The sequence below is a fragment of the Ruditapes philippinarum genome, unplaced genomic scaffold (genome assembly GCF_026571515.1).
Source record: "Ruditapes philippinarum isolate M1 unplaced genomic scaffold, ASM2657151v2 ctg8297_1_1_1_1, whole genome shotgun sequence".
In the NCBI taxonomy this organism is placed as follows: domain Eukaryota; kingdom Metazoa; phylum Mollusca; class Bivalvia; order Venerida; family Veneridae; genus Ruditapes; species Ruditapes philippinarum.
In genome coordinates, this window is record NW_026852667.1 from 47,651 (window position 1) to 69,858 (window position 22,208).

At 31.0% G+C, this 22,208-nt stretch overlaps 2 protein-coding genes across 2 annotated transcripts; both read right to left on the reverse strand.

Annotated features, from left to right (window-relative positions):
* Window positions 1-9,088: 9,088 nt before the first annotated feature.
* On the reverse strand, window positions 9,089-11,210 carry LOC132720526 (complement C1q and tumor necrosis factor-related protein 9B-like). Its single transcript, XM_060704683.1, has 2 exons — window positions 10,983-11,210; window positions 9,089-9,840 (listed from the first exon to the last, which is right to left on the reverse strand). Exons 1-2 carry the CDS (start codon window positions 11,200-11,202, stop codon window positions 9,428-9,430), a joined length of 633 nt encoding a protein of 210 aa, XP_060560666.1. The 5' UTR covers window positions 11,203-11,210; the 3' UTR covers window positions 9,089-9,427.
* A 3,958-nt stretch (window positions 11,211-15,168) lies between these two features.
* On the reverse strand, window positions 15,169-16,994 carry LOC132720534 (complement C1q tumor necrosis factor-related protein 3-like). The gene is made up of 2 exons (XM_060704692.1): window positions 16,521-16,994; window positions 15,169-15,872 (listed from the first exon to the last, which is right to left on the reverse strand). The coding sequence occupies exons 1-2, from the start codon at window positions 16,534-16,536 to the stop codon at window positions 15,463-15,465; spliced, it is 426 nt and encodes a 141-aa protein (XP_060560675.1). The 5' UTR covers window positions 16,537-16,994; the 3' UTR covers window positions 15,169-15,462.
* Window positions 16,995-22,208: the final 5,214 nt, after the last annotated feature.

Consider the following 22,208-nt stretch of genomic DNA (forward strand, 5'->3'; position numbering starts at 1 on the left):
TGCAAATAATTTCTTTTGTTTATATATCTGAAAATCTCAAAAAAAACATCACTGAAAACAAAACATCCTCTCTAAAACAAATACGTATATACAACTGCGATCACTCAGTATTTTTAAAAGTGACATTTTTCACGTATCACTGTAGGTACGCTGAAAATAAAGGTCATGCAAACAAGCAATTATAATAAATTCCTTATGCTATGTTTACCATCGCTTAAATATACATTTAAATAAGTTCTCTAAGTACACGAGGAGCAATGCATATCAGTAAAGAATACCCATCATTACCAATATCGCGAGCTTTGCGACAGAAATTGATTGGTAATCTGTTTGCTTCAATTGAAAACAAAGATACATGTTTTACGTCGGTTGGTACCTGCGAAGTCCTTTTTCTTTTTCTTTTTTTAAATCTGGTTACATTTATAACTGTAACCCTATATTATGTTAAGAAATATCTGGCTATTAGCGGAAGAAGCCCATTATAGTATGTGCCTTATATTAATAATTTTACACATAATACTTTCTAACGTTTTTGTTTAAATTGTATATAGTTGCGTTATGCATTTCATGCTGATGACACTTAAGAACGATAAATATAAAGATCAGTTGTTAACAAAACAAATTATAATTGTAAATTAAGGTAGCTGAATGTCTCAGCACAAATAAATGAAACAAGTTGTCCTACAAGGGGAGGTAGTTACAATGCAATGCATCAAGTCACTTGAAGTCACTTATTCAGCATAAGCAGCAACAATTGTTGGACATTGGAATTAACGATGAGAAAATATATAAAATGACAAAGACTATTTATATACTCTTTCCGTGGTTTGAACTTTATGTCGATGTTGACCACCTCCCGTATGAAAGAATAAAGATATCACAATATTATTATACAAGTATTTTCTAACAAGGAGCAATGTCTGGATATTATTTGGCATTAGTTGTTTTGTTATTATGTTTATCTACGCAACAACAAGAAAAGACGATACAGAACCGACATGTTTTAAATTCAAATATGATAAGCAAATGTTAGAGACAATGGTCAAAATGGAAGCTTTAATAACTATGTGGGATAAAGAAAAGAAAAAATGTGAAGAGAAAACATTGTTTGTCATGGAACATAAGAAGCAGGGCATGAAACAAAATATTGTGAAACAAAATGAAAAGTTAGATGAAATGTTTGATTTCTGTAAGAACATCCTGAAGAACTAAAAGAAAAAAATACATCTGAAAAGATAACTGGTGAGGAAATTCTTAACTTTGTTTTGATTTCAATTGATTCTGCAATAACTATTGTTCATGTTATTATAGAAAGATTCATAATCCATCAGGCTTTAGCTAAACAATATTTGGTTATTAAATTATATATAATCATGTTACGTTATGTTTTATTTTATTACTAAAATAAACAGGCTTGATTATTTTCTTAAAATTCCCATTATTTTCCTTCAAGTAACAATACCACACCGACAATAGCGTTAAACACATATTACAGTACTGGGGGAAATTACGGCGTCGGTCAATCTATCATATTTCCTGTCGTATTACTTAATGAAGGTGATGGATATGATAAAAGCACTGGCATCTTCACAGCCCCTGTTGTATCACGTCAGCATTCATATATGTCATACCGAAGCAAAGTGTATAGTGGCAGCTTTTATGAAGATACTACAGTAACAGTTGCAACAGGATACGAAAACATCTGAAGTACCTGTAATTTGGCCATGGCTCTAGTAAAAATGGAGGCAGGTGCACGAGTGTATATTAAGAGTACATACAAATAAAGTGTCATGTATGCCGATAACTTTTAACTGTTTAATAGTAAACATAGTCATGAAAGCGGACAAATATCTGACACTTGATAATTATTAATTTCATATTTAATCGACTGTCTCGAATAATATTTAACATTCTTTTCTTGTTTTGTGCATGCGAGTTGTGAAGAATTTTTAATTTACAGAATTAAACAACTTAATGCAATTACTAACATTAGATAAGACAAACCAAATAATAATTGTATATATTTATATTAAGCACACAGTGTGATGATAAGTAATACATATATTTTGTCTTTTATTTATCCATTGTTGAATAGCGGGTTGCATTAAAACTGCGTGCGTCTCTCTGACTGTCCGTTCTTTTACATTATTTGCCCGCTGGATAGTCTGTAGCCTGAATAATTATATTCATATTTGTTTTGTACCATGAAAACCATTATGACACAATTTGCAGGACACAGCATTCTAGTCATAAGCAATAGTTACCCAATAGACAAGGTTAAACATATGTGTGTCCATTACATTCTAAACCGTATGAACTTTGATCTGAAAAATAAAATGGTCAGTAAAATCTAAACATTCCACATTTAAGTCCGTTGCAAGAATGCATAACGTTTGGAAGCTTGCAATTACTGTCACCGTCCAAGAATAGGATCAATTTAAATGAGTTTGCAACATACTCAATTCTTTTCGTTTTGGGCTTTCTTTATGGGTTTCGTTTTTCTCAATGTTATTTTCCTTCAGACTGTCGCGTGCTTTTTAGAACCGGTTTTGTAATAAAAAAAAATTGAAATATCTTTATTGCAAACTAAGTTGGGATGAAATAATTGCAATTTTCTCACAACCAGCTTTGTAATAAAACCGAGATTTTCAAAAACCGGTAAATTAAAATAATAATTGGCATAATGTTTTATAATATATATCGACTATTTTGATTACATGTTTTACATAAAATAGACCCTGAAGATATATTTTGAATTGTAAGTAATAGAAAGAACATCAAAACACGTGGTTATCTGATATTTACGAGGGGTCGTAGCCCCCGAGTATTAATCAGATTGCCGAGTGTTCCGATGTTCTTTCTCTTTTGTATTATAGACAAACATATAAACACGTTCCCTGTTGTCACAATATGAAAACCCGGGAAAAAGTAACCAATGAACGAGCATCTGAATATGATATTTCTGTCGCTTTCCCTTTCTCTTCCGTCACAATAAATAAACCCCAGCAAAAATGAGCCATTCAAAGGGCATGCTCTGGAGTGCGGGTAACTAATACCTGCGCTCCAGTAAACGCACTGTGCATGTATATGTATACGATTTATACTGACACATTTCAACAGAAAGGTCTCCAAACTATGATACAATGTACCTAAATCGACCCTTATATTATATTAAAATATTATTTAAAATATTATAGTATTATCTATCCTATTCAAAAGTGTAAAAGTCGGACGAATGTTTTTCCGAAACCAATCTTGAATTTGTTGTAAAAAATCGATTAAAATGCTATTATATTTAGAGACAAAAAATAATAATAAAATGTCTTTATATTTCATTGCGTTCCTACAAAAGAAACAATTCTGTCTTTTGATACCTTATAAAACAATAAAGTTCGTATTAAATTCGATTTAAAACTTCATTACCGGTCGTATTAATATCAGGAGAGCAAATATTTGAAGTCCATGACTATTTTTTCTGCTTCGTGCATATCGTGACGATAGCTCTAAACAATAAACTCGCTTGACTCTAAAACATACGCTTTCTAAGCACATTCTAATTTCTAACGGTCCACCCTAAAAATGTATTCTGTTTTTTTTTCAACTTACAACTAAGGATGTTGAAGGTTCAACAACAGAATTTTATAAACAAGACTTTCCGGACAAGAAGTAAGAAGAAAACTTTGTTATATCTTTGTTAATATCTTTGTTATTTGAATAAAAAAATAAATGTAAAGCGTCACATAGTTTGCTGGATGTTTTGTTAATCTCAAAGACTGAAACAAAATAATAAAGTATACACCTTTAAATGTGTTCTATAGCAAATTATTATAATGATGATTGAAATGTTTAGTTTTATGTTTTTAACATGTTTCACTGCCAACTATTATTTGAAAATATTCAAACAATCATTACTACAAGAAAGAAGTACGAAAGAAGTACGTATGTAACTATAAATCTACTTAAATTAAGTACAATTTATATATTTTGAGAAATGTTTACCATCTTTTGTATTAAAAGATTACATTGACAACTTTTACTTTTAACGATAAATTAGTATGTTATTACCAAAAACATTCTAAGTTGCCAAATAAAATGTAAAGTTTGTTCTATGAAATTTTTATTAATCATGAATAAAATATTGGCAAACTTGGTACAATAATTCGCCAAAACATGCCTGCACACAATGGTTTACTTTTGATTGAAAATGGATTATTATCAGAATTGTGTTTTATATAAATAGCCGAGAAGTTAAAAGTGAAAGTTGCAGACTTATTCATGTGACTGCATTTTTCCTTTATTAACATATGTCTACCTCATCGTTTCATAGACTGTAGAACATTTGTCGAATAATTTTATAACCAGAGAACTAATTTTTTTGTACCGACTAGATTGAGATGACTGACTTCATTCAATGAACGACTCATCATTTTAGTTGTTTGTAAAATGATAACATCGTTGTTAAACAAATCTAGACCTATATTCAAGACAATAGTATTTTACATAATAATATGTATCAGACAAAAAAAGCTTTACCGGAACATAATTTCTTGTTGCATACGGACAGCTGGATAGCGTCTCGTGATGACAAAAGTCATGTCAGCAAATAATGCAATGGAAATTATTTCATCATCTAAAGTACAATAACAACGTTTATATTTTCAAGTTTATTATATATCTGTAAGTTTTCTGATAGTTTTGGCATGCGAATAACAAATGTTCAAAGCGATTCATTGTATTGAGATTTCAAATAATTATATGACTTTTGTTGAAAATTTTTTGCTTTAACTTACAATGAAATTCCTAAATTCGTATTGCAAACAAATCGTCATACAAATATGACCGAGTTATCAAGTTATCATCCACGCTCCCTAGCATTGTCTTTAACATAATTCTTGTTATAATTATCATGTTTTCTTTTTCTTAAACATTTTTGCTACCGACATTAGCGTTCAGGATGGATGGATTGTATTTTGAATTTAGAGATAATACAATGGGCATAATCACTAATGAACTGACTCAATGAAAGCAGTAATGTTAATGCTCTTTTTAGTTCTCGTCTCACTTAGACCTAACCATGCCACTTATTTTGACGCGAATTTTAGTTTCCTTTTAATAACCATTTGTACCTGGTAAGTCTTTTTATACCTATATAAGCCAGGCTAGCCTGCTATTTAGTGTGTTCTTACCCGAATCTATAATGTTGTTGGCTCAATGTTAAGTTGTGATATTGAAATCGCTTAAGGTTTTGAACATACTGCAAGCATTTAAATTAAGCTCGATTATGGTGAACAAAACAAGGGGAGGCAAATTGTTTCATTTTATAAACAGTTCGGTGCCATACCATCTTTGTTTGAGGTTGATCAATGCCAGTAAATTATTTTAGTTTTCATGTAGCAAACTGTCCAGTGTACTTAAGCAAAGTTCTTCATTGGTATTTTCTTATTTTTCAAACTGTAGCAGAAAATACCATAGGATTTTATCACTTTTAATTATTTTTAAAGTGTTATTAATGACATTTTTGCAAAATGCTCGTATTACTGAAAACCTTTCTTAGTGCTAAATAATGCTCAATAAATATTTTGTTTTCAGAAACTTGCATTGTTTTCTAATACATGAATCTACAAAATGTTTGAAACATTTTTTAGTAGGAGATTTATTCTGGTAAATAAGTGTTAGAAATATAAGAAGTGTATTGGGTATGTCAATAATGGTTATTTTGATAAAACTGCTTTCAAAATTTTAATAAAGAAATCTTCATTTTACTGAATGTATAAATTTGCTGTGTTTTGCATGTATTAATTTAACCCCTGAATGACCAAAAATAATAGGGAATGATTGGACATTCCTCTGTTGGATATATAATTGTGTTCTTTTATTATATGAGACATATGAAGTATTATTTATTTAAATGATTCACATGCTACATTTTGTGTCCGTCGTTCTCTTCGTGAAATAAAATCATCTCGCTGCGAAGAGTAATGAAACTCAATTGATCGCTATGAATGAATTGATTTGAAATCCTTTACATAATATGTTACGATATTTATGACATGCTTTAATGGGGCTCATCAGACCTGTCATTAATTTAGCTTGCAATTAAATCAAGCTTTTATTAGTATTTACAAATTAACAATAACCACGCCCGCTCCACTTTCTTGCATTATGATTTTGATACGGTAAATTTAGGTAATGATCATTTCAAAGTCATTTCTTTTAAATTTGTATTCATCAATATTGCCAACATTCTGCTTTCTACATAAAGCCGAAAATTAAAGAAAGAAACCGGTGGTTTATCTCCAAACATCATACATGTATAAAACTAATTGCTACTTAGTGTAAATGTAAAAAGCAAGCTATAATGACACGCGATTCAGAAAGTCATTTCGAATCGATTTGGCTCTAGAAAGGAGGCTTTAGATTTGCTTGATATAATATAAGACTTACTGTTTATTACGATGAAAACCAGATGTTCGAGCACTTATGTACTAACTAAAAAGTACACAGCCACAATCCCAAAACAAGTATCATGCCGAGGCTAGGGGTTGTGAGAGATGTTGAACTTATTCATTATCCCTCATGTACAGACTCAATCAAACCGAGTCTGCAAATGTCACGTTATTTTGTTGTGATTAATGCTTAAGAGGGATCGACTTCGTTTCCAGATTCTTATATCGAGTGAATCCATGGAATCGGTTAGTTATTGTTTTAAAATATATTATGTATGTGGAAAAAGTAATTTTTATGTTGGATATAAACATCTACGTAGTGTTTACTTTATTCATTAATCTATTTCACTTCATTTGTAACACATTTAAACTGTACAAGGACTAGGGTCCTCGAAATTATTTTATCTGTGGTTGTGGTTCTAACATAAAATATTTAACCATCAGCAATTTTATTACGTCCATCCACATAAAATGTAAATAAATATACATCATATTAGTACGCGGAACACGGCAACATATCTTTTTTTTTAAAATATATCATTGTTATACTTAAGGATATGTGAAAATATCTTCCAGTTAAAGCTTGCGCCTGCATAACAAATAGCCACTATAAAATCGTACTTTGTAAGGGTTATATTGAGCCAATTTACGATAATTTTACGCGTAAATAAAGATTATATAAGTGTGTTATACATGACCCAAAAATAAAATTGGTGAATATGAAGGCCACTTCCCTTTAAAAAATTAGGAAAGGAGTTTGATAGCTAAAACTTTTAAGAAAAATAGTTAAATTACAGGACAACAAGAAAGGTGCATACATTTTTGAAACTTTTACATTTTAGCCTTAAAGCTTTGAAAAGCTGAATTTACACAATGCATCGTATACGTTAACGTGCAGATTGTTTATTAATTACAAAAAATATGTTACATAAAATAGATTAATCATAAAATTTTGTAATACAACAAATGCTTTTGTAAGTATCTGAAATATTTAGCTCGTTTCTTAACGTGGTTTAAATATTCCTTACTTAAATAATAGAAGAAGATAATACTTAATCATCATTTAGATATGTTGTCTGGTTCTTAAATTGATCTTTTCACACGCTGTCTGTGATGTGCAGACTTAATGACATTTTGCCCTCTTTCAATTGTTTCAATCGTTCCGCCTATTGTTTTCTCGTTAAGGGTACACATATTCTTAAAATTGGGGATCATACGCCATTTTACCAGAAGGAGTTTTTTTTATAAAATACTTACGCTGTAAAATATCTGTAAAATATCTGCTTATGCAGCCAATGTTTTTATCTTATTTCTTTTCTATTAAAAATTATCGGCACATTTTTTTTTTAAATTTTTTGTCCTTTTCTCTGATTTACTATTGGTATTTGTCTCAAATAAATTATTGATTTGTTTGTTTTTTTTTGGTTTTGTTTTTTGTTTGTTTGTTTGTTTGTTTGTTTTTTTTTTTCATTTTCTTTTAATAATCAATATATACATGTACATCATTTGGGCAAAATGCGATGTACAAAAAAAATTTCAATAAGAAGTCAAAGGTCAAACTAATGTTGATTATTTTCTCATTCTAACAAACTCGGACATTTCAATAAGAAGAAAAATGTCAATCTGAGGTTGATAATTTTCTTCCACTAACAAACTCGGACATTGTGTGATAGGACATTAGAATTACTTAAGTATCACCGTTAGTATCATCTGGTGCAGCTTAAGCTCTACAAAACAACAATCTTTGGGAGATAAATATTTATAATGTAATATTTTGATGTTAAGAGGTAATATAAAGGAGAACATTATATTTTGGGAAGAAGTATTATCATTGTTGTACAGAGATTATTTCTATCTAAAAGGTCACACTGTAGAGGTTATACTGGCTGTACGTACGTATGTAGATGCGTATTTTTCCTGATGACTACAATGTGATTTATATATTGCGAAGTCAATTTATTTAAAAGGTTTATGTTAATCCTGACTGGTCGAATATAAATTTTTTTCTAAAACTGCCTTACGATTTTGAAGAAGACACCAGTTTTTCAAAAATAAAAGTTTTGAACATTAAAGTGTACCTTTTAAACAGAACAATTATTTTATTGTTTAACAAGCAACTGAATTGCGCGTCTTTGAAATATTACATTCAACTTGTTCGTTTTGCAAATTTTTAGCCTATATGTAGAACACATTGTCATAGTAAACTATTGTAAACGTGGATAATATTCCGTTGTACACTTCTCTTTCTCACAGTTTAAGAAAATATAAGGTGTTATATAAAAATATTGTAAGTGTATATATGAAACGAAAAATTGATCTCTTAGCGTTTAAATATATACATGGAAATATATACAAGTATATATTTGAAAGACAGGGCGCAGCCATTTTGTCTATTGGTAAAACTACCACATTCATTTCCATTTCCGCATTAGCACAATAAAATGCTGATTTACGCTTGCTGCGTAAAAATGATACATATGAGATATATAGATTTTGCCATAGGGGCATGGGTTATACTTTTGCAGTTCTCTTATTACTGTTGAGATAGTGCTTGATATCCTGATCTGTTTATAAACTAAATATTCATAACAAATCAAATATTGAGATTATATATTCATTCATGTTTTTTTTTTAATTTACACAATTGTTTTAAGTTTTTAGTTTAACAAAGATAGCAAGGCCTAAAACACATGAATCGATTCTTGCTACAATGTTCTTCATTTTCATTTCACACGCAGTCTACATACAATCACACGTATTTTGAATAAAGCAGTACAATCCTCTTTCTACAAGTAACAACATTTTCAAATTTAACTTAAATGAGACAGTGTTATGTGATAAATACAAAATGAAACGGGTTTTTTTATTTTTAAAGCGTTTAATGTAATATTTTTGTGAAGAACCAACACATTGAATATGTGTCTTTTTTGTATGTTCCGCTAAAGTAGAGACATAGCAAAAATTACCGATAACAAAATGCCCTAGACATGAAGAAGAACACCAGCAAATGATGGCCATCTGTATATTGTGTTTGCTTTCAGCTTGCTGGAATGATAGACAGACTTGGTTGACACTTTCTCACCAATCTTCATCATAGCCGGAGCGCTAACGGAACTACAACTTTCTCCGCTGTTTTCGTATTCTGTTGTTGTAGCGACTGCAGTTCCTTCATGGATAAAAGAGATTATCATGTATCCTTTATCATAATTACAGATGTGGGCACTGAAGAAGTAAAGACCGGTTACAGGTGCTGTAAAGATTCCAGTTGATTTGTCATATCCGTCGCCAATATTTAACAAAACGTTTGGAAACTTGACCGGTGTGTTAATACCATAACTTCCACTTGAGATTGTGTATGCATTGAATGCAATCTTTGGTGTGGTGATGACAGAACCTACAAAAACGTATATTATCTATCATCTTTGCAATAAATCAACATAACAAAACAGATAATGAGTAACATGAATAAGTATGTACACATATGATAACAAAAGACTCGTGGTAATAAGTATGAATCTTGAGGTTAGCAACATTAAGATCTAAACTGACATTACATATAAACATATGTTTGTTTTGCATTATTATTTTCAAAATGAGATGTATGTTAACTTATCCTTTTATTTGTGTAGTTGCTTAATAATATATCAATAAAGAAGTGAAGACAATTGTTTACAAAGATTCAAATTGATAAGATTTTGTACTGACTTACACAGGTTAATGACAATAACCTATTTATGTTATGGTTGATTTAATTCGACGATGACAAATTATCATACTCGTTATCAATTTTAAAGATGTCATCGATTTTTCATATCAGTGATAAAACAACAAAAGCAAGATCAAGAAGAAAAGGCGGCGTTCAATGAACGAAACCCCAATAGGACCCAGCAACAAGAACCAGCGGCAAGGAGCCCAGATGGACCCCAAACAAAGACAGGGCTAGGACGGCCTAATCATTAAAATGATAAACAATGTGTAACTGAAAAAGAACTCAAAAAAGCAAATTAATGATTGAAAAATAGCCCCATTAAGTTAAAGGTCACAGTGAAAGGGGACAGGAGACCCGGGAAAGGGGGAGGAAGGATACTTACCGTAGACGAGAAAACAACAAGGGACACAACAAAAAGTGTCACCAAATAGTATGAAACAACACATATATCTGAGGAACACAGTGGAGCACCTCCTTTGAACGGTCAGCAGCAAAAGTACTGCTGGCGAGTTAAGACCGGTTAATGTTGCACCAAACTTCACTCTAAGCCCCATCATGTTGCTATAAACGAGACAGTGTAAATAAAATGAATCTCTGCCAAGTAAAATTCTAACAGTTGTTTTGATTACCAATGGTTAAATAAATAAAACACCAAATTGATCATGTCATTTTAAGTTTGCGATGACGCAGTAATGATGTACACAGCAGTTAAAGACCGCTGCCTCCTTTGTTACATGAAAAAGAAAAAAAAAAGAACATCAAGCCCGCAGAAAAAGAACTCATTCGGCATTTTAAAGATATGTAAGATCTTAAGTTTATCATCTTACCAGTTATATTTTTAAGTTGTATTGTCCAATTTCTTCGGTTGCCACTATTGCCTTTGAAGTTTTCAAATATGTTTTCCAGCTTTTCATTTTGTTTTAAAAACTTCTCTTGCATTTCCTCTCTACGATGTTCCAATATAGCAAGCACATTCTCCTCGAAGATTTTTCTTTCTTTATCCCACTGATCCATTTTTGCTTCCATTCTTACCATTGTCTCTAACATTTGTTTGTCATACAAATGTACTTAAATTTAGAAAATATTGGCTCGTCTTCAATCGCTTTTGAGAAGCACAAAACGATAACAAAAAAATTGCTGACAATGAAAAAATATCCAAAAATTGTTGTTACTGTGGCTTTGGTCGTGATGACTGACTTTATGAATAAAGAACTGATATAGAGGCTTTATACTTTATAACAGGACGTTTACTAAGTATCCTCTGCCAATCACGATTTCAGTGACCTTCAGGGACTTTTTTGCTGCGTGCTTTCGATCAAGATGAGCGGAGATCTGATACAATTACTTAGGCTTCTTTTTGTATTTCCATATACCCTTTAGACCTTCACCTTGATGCAATCTTTTTAAATGATAGCATTGACAATAACATCTCTTACAAAACATTTTAGTCTTAGTATGTGCGTAGTTTGGTCTTTTTGTGTGATCTCGGGAGCCCCACTTTATATGACCATATTTTTATTTTGTAACAAAGGTTTACTTACACAAGTAGTTCATTGTGGCTAAGGCACCAGAATAGCCTCCATCGTTAAACCCTGCGTTATCAAGTACATTTAGAAGTTATATTTCTGATTTAATAAATCAAAATATATAAATATTATATACAGTATATTTGCCGTCTAACGATAAAAAGAAAATAACTCGTAAAATAAGTCAATAAATAGATAACGTGTACCTGAACGGCTTTAATTACAGCCGTGGTGCATGCAACATGCATTGTAACAATGATACTTGTAGTTGCCTTTTTAGTAAATGACTACGAAGAAATGCTGTTGTTAAATTTTGCTTTATTTGTTCCATTCTTTTTCTATTTTTTTCCATAATAAACAGTAAAGTATATTTTGAAAAAAGTTAGGTAGATGATTGCCCAATCGAACTCAACCAATCGCAATATGCATGAATATAATCTAATACATGTACTCATTTGAAAACACTTTGATGATAATTCTTTAAAAAGAAATGACGTATTCGACGAACAGATGTAGAAGCAAACAATTATCTGGACATATTTATCATTCAACAGATGTAAGCCTTAAAATGTGTATGCCTATGTCCTACGTAAAAATAGTTCAACCTCGGTTATCTCTCGAACAAATTTGCAAAAGCCCACCGAAGTAGAGCGAACGAAGTTCGACTGTATATTTTGACACGAATTTTAGCATTATTGTGACCATTCGAACATGATAAGCCTTTTTACATATATACAGGCAGGTCAGCCAGTTCTTCCGTGCTTTCTTACCAAGATTTATAATGTTGTTGGTGCATTGTTTCGTTGTGATATTGAATATGTTAATGTTTTAAATGTAACGTTCAAAATTTTAGCAGGGACGACTGAAATAAAGCCACGATTTTGGTGAACAGTTAAGATTTTTGATGTGTGTGCTATTGCCTTTGATATCAAAGTCAAATTGTACAAACATGCATAGTTGTTATCGATAAAAGCATCAGAATGTTTCATACGACGCAACCTCTGTTTTGGGACAATACGTAAAACAACAAACACTTTTACACAGAGTAAAACAGCTCATCTTACACTAACAACAAAATAAGCTATCCCCTTTTTAAATGCTGCTTTTCCGAGAATGAACCTTACAATTAGCAAAAGTTTTTTGATGGTCTATATCAAATGCAGCTGGACATTCAATGAAATTTAAATGTGCTTTCTTTAAGTTTGTTACTGGTGTTCTTTATGTTACATAGAATTGTTTGCATTCAATTTTAATTAAAATATATTCAGAAGTGATATTTCTATAAAAACGTATATAAATATAAAGACAAATAAAAGACCAATCAATCATTAGATTAGTTTTGCAAAAAATCAAAGTTAAATCATGTGTTAACGAGTGTGGTTTGATGTGTAATATGTATTGTACGATATTCTTTAGCATTCGACTCAAATACTGAAATGACCATTACATCCCTTCGAAATATTGTCCATGGTTTAGACTCAGTCAAATCGAGTCTGCAATTTCATGTACTTGCTGTGATTAATGTTTCCGAGGGATCTCTTTGTTGCCAGATTTTTATACTTCACAACAGCAAGTGTCAAGTGCTGTGTGGCAGCTGTAAAATGTTGCCCGAACATCAATGCAGTGTTGTATTTATCTTGTCCTTCAGGATCATTGATAGCGGCACTATTAAATGTAAACAATTGAGCCGGTGCTATGTTGCACGGGGGCTGATGCACTTATTCAATATCCCTCATGTACAGACTCAATCAAACCGAGCCTGCAATTTTCAAGTTATGTGCGGACCTGTATATAAGCTGTCTTTTTTCTTCATATTTTCCAACATTTTTTAACAGTGGTAGACGACAGGCATTATAGAAATTATATTTTCTTTAAAATTTTGTTCATCTTAAGGCTCATGTTTATATCGTTGAATAAAGTAATTCAGGCGTATTAGCATCCACGAAATCATACAAAGCATTATTGCACTGTGGTACAAAACATATATCATACAACACTCGTATTTGTAACCCATTTAAAAGCTCAAATATTAAGAAAATGTTTTACTTGTAATGCTACATGATATAGTACATGCGTAAATGTTCTTGGTCTTCATACTCATTTTATCAACAAACCATTAAGACTGTGTATGAAATCACATCTGAAATTGTGACATATATGTGAGTACAATATGTGCTATAAAGACTTACCCAGATATTTAAAAGAAAATTTTTACGAAGTCAAATATAATATTCACGAGTACCTCTGTTTAATTTGTAATGAATCACATTTTCTATTGATGTTTACTTCTTTAAAACGGACACAGCTTGTGGTTAATCAATTAAAGATATTTTCATCCTGTTTGTTTATTTTGTTTTCAAATTTATCATTTGCGACTCATATAAGGAAATAGAAAACATGTTGCATGTAAATTGTTTATGTCAATTAAGAGAATTGAAGTACAATAAATAATAAAACTATATGTTGAATTTAATTGATGTACAACTAGAAACGCTCGTATTTCTTACTAATTTTAGATGTCATTTTAGGCATTACAGTTTCAAGATTCACAACCAAGGAATAAAACGATCAATTTTAAGTATAAAAAAAGAGAAAAAAAAATGACACAAAAAATGTAGCAGGGGATATTTGACCTAATTTTTATCTATAAAAAAGAATACACCCCTTCCGCTCTGTATTCAAAATTATATGACGTATCAAATTTTCATGTAAATCCTGATATTTTTAGTAACATGTTATATATGGACTATTATCAGGTCGAGTAAAACTGCATAAACTGCAAAATCAATAACAAAGGTATGTATCAACATCGTAAAAGTAATACTGTGATTGCAGTTATCTTTCCAAATAAATAGTTATGAACAACTTATATTCTTGAGTTATAAATCGTATAATATAAAGTATTATTTCGCTTAGACTTGATTGTATTACTTTGTTATCATATGCATGTCACATCATTTACCATCTGTTCTATTTTACAAAAAGTGCTCATTTATAAAATTGAAGAAAACAGTGCATAAACACACTTGCCGCTTGTTATTTCAAACGATTTGCTAGGTAAACCATTTGGACCCACAAAAGGAACAATGATCGGAAGTAACACTTATTTGTAATTGTAAAACATTGTACACATTGCATTTGACAGGCTTGCATTACAGGGTAGTGATTTGGGTTATCTACGATCACATATATCTACCATTTGTACAAAACACCACAATATTTATGCTTGTACAGGCTTGCTTATTCAAAATTATATATTAATCTTTATATAAGTGACACGGTTTCTTTTTATATATATCAGCTCTTTTTTGTTGCCTGTTAGTTGATTGGGATTGTCTTCAACAAGAAAACAAATATTAATAATATATATACATGTACATATTTTTTTTATATATATAAAAAAGTTTGTTTTCAATATAAATGTTAGCAGAACATAGTTAACAAACATCCGTTTATGGCGTGAAAAAACAAACAATAATAAGTGCTTAACGCCATAGCATTTATTTTGATTACATACTTAGATACAGTGAAGAGTTTCTTCATAGAAACATTACAAAAATCTTAACAAAAATACAACATTTAAAATAATCCACTTTTGTCTTAATGAGATAGTATTATATGCTTATAAAGAAATGAAGTGTGTTAAAAACTATTGATTTGTTTAGCATTTATTTTAATATTTTTCTTAAGATTTTGAATATTGATACATTAACATTATAGTTTCAAAGGAATGTCAGATTGGGAGATAAATGCAAATATATAGAAGTAAAGATAAATTGTTTTAGATATGAAGTAGTACACCAGCAAAGGATGGCCATCTGTATTTAGTATCTGCTTGCAGATTGCTGGCACCATAGGACTTGATAGACACTTTCCCACCCATATTTACCATAACCGGAACATTAACTGAGCTGCAACTGTCTCTACTGCTTTCGTACTGTGTAGTTTTGGCGACTTCATTTCCTTCATGGAAAATAGAGATGACCATGAATTCTGCATTTGCATTACAGATGTGGGCACTGAAGAAGTAAAGACCGGTGACAGGTGCTGTAAATATTCCAGTCGTTTTGTCATATCCTTCGCCCAAATTTAGTAAAACGTACGGAAACATGAGGGGTTGATTGTGACCATAGCTTCCGCCAGACATTGTGTATGCGTTGAATGCAATCTTTGGTGTGCTAATGAAAGAGCCTGCAACAAAACATGTTATTTAACTTTCATTCTAACATTACATTTAAACATTTATCAAAAGAGATTCAGTTACAGGAATAAGTATGTGCACATATGAACACAAATGTTTAATATCTAAATTGGAAGTCATATTGGCGAACATTTCTTTTGCATTATTTTTTTTATAAAATGAAATGTACATAATACGTATGTTGATGTGTTAAGTTGCTAGAAAGTAATAAAACATTCGTTTTATGAGCTCAAAAGGTGTGATTATCCCCATTGTTAAGTTTTTTCGACTGACTTATAATACATTGGTAAGTGACAATATCTTATCAATGGGTTTAACCACACCTTAAAAATAATTGAAGGTCGATTTAATTCTACAATGACGATTCACCATATTGGTTATCAGTTAAATTGCAACAAGATATAATCGATTCTTCAATTCAGTGTAAATCAACAAATGGATGACGTAAATTTGTTTTTTGTAATAAAAAGCCGTAAAACCGCAAAACTATAAAGAATCATTGTTAGTTTACGGCGCCGCAAAAAATGAAGTAAAAATCAATTTAAGACATCATCCGCTTTGTTTAAAATAAAATACGCAAAAATAAGAAGACCTACGGTATTTTAAAGATATGCAAGACCTTAAATTCAATATCTTACCAGCTATACTGTCCATCTACAATGTCCTGTTATTTAGGTCACCACGAAAGTCTTTGTAGTCTTCAAACATATTTTCCACCTTTTCATCTTGTTTCAAATATTTCTCTTGCATTTCCTCTCTACGCTGTTCCAACACAGCCAACACATTTTCCTCGAAGGTCTTTCTTTCTTTATCCCACTGTTTCATTTTTGCTTCCATTCTAACCATTGTCTCTAACATTTGTTTGTCATACTGAAATTTAGAAAACGTTGGCTCGTCTTCAATCGCTCGTGAGTAGCACAAAACAATAACAAAAACAACTGCTGACAATAAACAAAATCCAAACATTGTTGCTACTGTGATAGCTATCACTGCACTATATGGGTAAAGATCATGATAATGAGGCTATATACTTTAAAACAGGACGTTATGAAAGTATACTCTACCAATCACGATGTCAAGTCCATTTTAGGGACTTTTTTGTTGCTTGATTCACATTTAGATGAGGGGAGGTCCGATACTATCACTACAGCTTATTTTTGTATTTTCAAAAAACCTTTTTGAATATAAATAATGTAGAATATCTTTACATGAATACGGTCTTAAAAAGATAGAATTGACAATGAAATCTCTTACAAGACACCTTTATCGTAGTTCGTACGAAGCATAGACTCCCTGCATGATCTAATGGACAAAATTATTTTATATAACCATATCACTTTTTGTTTATAAAGGTTTTATTCTATTTACTTACAAATTCATATGCATTGTTGTGCGAAATTACTTATTACGGTTTTAAAACGCAATTAATATATTGCTTGTGGAGTGAAAATTTTGAAAAATACTGCATCAATATAAACTTTTACCTGTCATTATTTATATACAAATGGTGCACAGCAGAGATTTAATCGCAGATATTATGAATAAAATACCAATACAATATTTACGAGAAATGAGTAATTAAAACATAATTAAAGAAAAAAACACATAAAAATCAATAATCAAAACGATAATTTAATAAATTGGCGATTTTCGCAGACGCCGTTAGATTTAGTCTCTTTAATGAAGGACTATAACACTTGTATACTATCTCTTGTCCAAATAACATATTTGCATGAATGAACCCGAAAAAGAAAAAGAACAGCGACAACTTTGACAATAAAAAAATCATTAGTGGAAAAACAATACTGTTTCGTTTCTTTCTAAGGCTAGACGGGAATTTTACGATGAACAAAGAGGTAAATTAAATGCTTAATTGCATTAATAAGAGATATTTTAATTTTACAAAAAATTGTAAAATTAACTATCCCTGTTGAATATGCTTTGCATATTGTTTTGCATTATTATATTTGTTACATTTTTCTTGATGTTATTAGTGATTTTAGATTCTGACTTTATTCCTTACGGTGGATTGCAATAATTATGGCTTTAGAGAAGATTCTTTGACTAAAATCACATATGAACTACCTCAATCAAAGTAGAATTTATTTAATGTCCTTTCTGGATTCCCTTCATCTCTCTTACATACCATTCTACATATATTTTGACACGAATTTAAGTTTGCCACATACCAATCAGACCTGGTTAGCATTTTCACATATACACTTTCGACGGAATGTCGTGCACCGTTCCAGGTCAGCCTGCTGTCCGTGCTTTCTAACTACAGTTGACTCTCAATAAGTCAAAATCGCTTTATTCAAAATTCCGCGTAAGTCGAGGTATTTTTAAGTCCCGTCAAATTTTCTTCTTTATCTTTGTATTTTAACTCGGATTAGGTCACATTCTTAGGTCTGTATGTTCTTGGCTTAATTTGTCGCTGTGATATTGAAATCCTTTGAAGTTTTGAATGGACTGTTCAAGTTTTGAAGCAGGACCTGAAATTATAACTGATTATGGTGTACAATTCAGATAAATGACGTATGTTTAGTGTAAATTACGGTATGGTGATATTCGTTATGGCGTTTGACAGCCATTACAAAATGTAGAAACAAGCATAGTTGGTATAGATGCAGCTGCATCAGAATGATTTATACAGAGCCACCCGTGTTTTGCGCCCTAAGTAGATAAACAAACACTTTTAACCAGATGTTTAATTCAAAAGTAAAACTTCTCATGTTCAACCAACAAAAAACTTAGCTATTCCCTATGTACATGCTGCATTTCTGATAATAAACATTACTTTGAGCAACAGTTATTTAATGGCCGATATTAAAATACAGCTAGGCATAAAAGTGACACTATTATTCTTATGAAAATTTATTGTAGTATTCCTGCTGATAGTTAAAGTAAAACTAGCTCAACAAATCTAAACGCACGTGTATAGCGTTTGACACGACAAGACGAAGAACATACAACAACAAATATAAAACAAAACAAACTGCACCGAATATATATTTTATTTTTAGTAAATACATTTCAATAGACCATCTTACTTCAGGTGAAATTTAAATGTACTTTGCTTAAGTTTGTAACTGATGTTTTTTATGTTACATTTAATTGTTTGCATTTAATTTTAATGGAAATACAGTCAGAAGTGATATTTCTAGAATAATCAATGTGTATATTATTATATAAACAAATAAAAACGAATCAATCAATAGATTAGTTTTGCAAAAGTTAAATGTTAAATCATGTGTTAACGAGGGTGGTGTGATTTGTAATATGTATTGTACAATATATTTTAGCATTCGACTCAAATAGTGAAATGAACATTACATCCATTCAAAATATCGTCCATGGTTTAGACTCAGTCAAATCGAGTCTGCAATTTTCATGTACTTGCTGTGATTAATATTTCCGAGGGAACTCTTTGTTTTCCGATTTGTATACTTCACAACAGCAAGTGTCACGTACTGTGTGGCAGCTGTAAAATGTTGTGCCGTACTTCACTTCAGTGTTGCTATTTTTCTGGTCCTTCAGGATCATTGATGCCGGCACTATTAAGCGTTGATGTCGCACTTATTCATTATCCCTCATGTACAGACTCATTTAAACTGAGCCTGCAATTTTCATGTAATTTTTTTGTTATTAATGCTGCCGAGGGATCACTTTTTCCGGACTTTTGAAATACATATATCCATTGTGTTAAGATAGACCTTTTAGGCGCTGACTGATGGCTCAGTCAATGGTCTGCCGAAACTTGTATCGACGGCCAGATATTAAGTTTTGGGAAAATATAAATGTCGCAGGTGGCTAGATCTTAAAGGTATGATAGGTGTGACAGGAATGTCATCTTTTCCGACTTCAAATATTCCGACTTCAAATATTTCTTCTCAAACTCAGATTCATATGGTGGACAATTATCACGAACATGCCTTAAGCCTAGCATAGGGTGTCATTTCTGATAATATTTCTTGAGCTCGGTAATACCGACTTGTAATACCTCGCACTTTGGTACCGAAATATTGTACCATCTGCCAATGCGGACCTTTATATACGTTTTTTTTCTTATTTTTTTTTCCAACAATTTTTTTAAACAGTGGTTATCTCCATGTGTATTTTCACATTGAGGTCGCGATTCTGTTTGAAAAATTTGATAAATAAAAACATAATTTGTCGAATTTTGTTGTGAAAACTATCTAGAATGAAAGAAAATGGTACAACTTAGAAAATTAATCCGAAACCAATATCTTTAATTCAGTCGTTAACGCTGTACAGATGTTTAAAGTGTTGTTTACGTGACGTCACAATGTAGCGCCAAACAGCAGGTGCAAAACAATCAAATCAAGTTCGCTATTTTAATGTCGCAAACGAGTTAAGTTTTACATTTATTCCACTTTTAATAATTTTATTACGCTTGAAATTTTATAGAGATAGAGTGAAATAAAATAAACAAACAAAGTTTTATCAACGTTTCAAAATTCGTTATTCTGAAAATGTTTCTACACACGATAGATTTAAAAAAAAGGTTTTTTTTCAACCCACTGGAACAGCCTTTAAGGAAGGTTTTTATTGGAAACTCTGAGGCGAAAACAAATTTAACCACCAAACATAAAGTCCAACTTTATAATAATAATTATATTTTTCTTGACGTGTTAGAATGGAAATAGATATTAATTCTTCGGCCTTCGTGATTATATTACTACGCATTTGAACTCAAACCGTGCATTATTCTACAACAATGCACTCAGAATTGCTATCTATTTCCTTATTTTACCCCAATAAACACTTGTATTTCTTAATGCAAGTACAACAGTTATAATATTTATTTTTCTGTGAACATTTTTATTAATTGTAACATTACGTGAATGTCTTACTGTCGTTGATTTTTATCTTTCATTTCTTCAAGTCATCTTCTGACTTGTTAAGTTGTTCGTAGAATGCATACTTAACTTTGCAAATAAATTGCACATGTTGCAAAAAAAGGCTTAAGATTAAACCACTTCATTCATTTATTCTTCATACATACATTCATTCATTTATTCATTCATTCATTCACTCACTCACTTACTCTCTCAACTTCGTACTCATTCACTTATTTATTCACTCATTCACTTACACTCTAGCTCACTCGCTCGCTCGTTAGTTCGTTCTGTGTTCGATCGTTCGATCAATTGAGCGTTCGTTCGATTGCTTACCTTTTTATTTAATTATTTATCTATTTTTATATTTAGTTTATCTATTTATCTAAATTTTTACATTTATATATTTATTTGTTTATTTACATAACCTTTCCACACGAAATTTCTTTAAAGATTTGTCCATCTTATTACATGAATTAGGTCATTATCATGCATCATTTTTGGAGAAATTTGCGAAATATTTTTTTATCAAAACAGCGAAAAATAGCAGACCATTTTAAGACAGTTAAGATGACTGATCTTGAATATGCACTGAAATGGGAAGTTTTTTTCTATAAAAACTTTATTCATTTTGATCCTCTGGTATGAAAATTATCTTCACTCGTAAAATATCTATTTTCATACCACCGATGAAATAAAATCCTGACCTAAATTTCTTCTATAGATTTTTAGCTGCTGTTTCTAAAGCCTATCGGACAAAACGATCTCGTAAACAGGAAAATAATTTTCTTTTGTTTTGTAAAGATATTGTTCGTTTTCTATTTTAAAGCCGCAGCTAGGATTATACATAAACGCCCATTTACTTTCAAATAAAATGAAATAAATTACGCGTTACCAATTTTGAGAAACATTACTCGACATTGCTTATGAAAATATTTTATTAAAAATAAGATTCACAGAAAAAAGCAAAAGCCTATATGTGTGTGTGTGTGTTTATTTATCTATTTTCGCCGTAAGAAACAAAATTTAAGGTGAAGGTAAAACCTTGTTTTTCCACCACTTTATTAAGTGACATACTTGAAATATTTATAGGTATATAAGGAAGACTTCCTTGAAGCAAAAACAAAAAAAAATGTTCGTTAAAACTTTAGGACGCATTATACCCTGAATATGCATTTTTCAACAACTTTTTTTATTTATTTTTGCATCCTCTTACAGTTTTCAAATAGATACACGCTGGCCATTTATCTTAACCTTACTTTGATGCTGTTACCTTTACACAAATTATACAAATATTTTATTTTGTACGAAATTCAAAATAATAATTTGTTTACATTTTGCTACTTTGACGACACATAGCTTCATATTTAGAGCTACTATCCTCATATAACAAGATATTGAACCATAAAAAATTCCAAAAGCTTAACCATTATGAAATTTTTATCATTTCTCCAGAAAGAAATACAA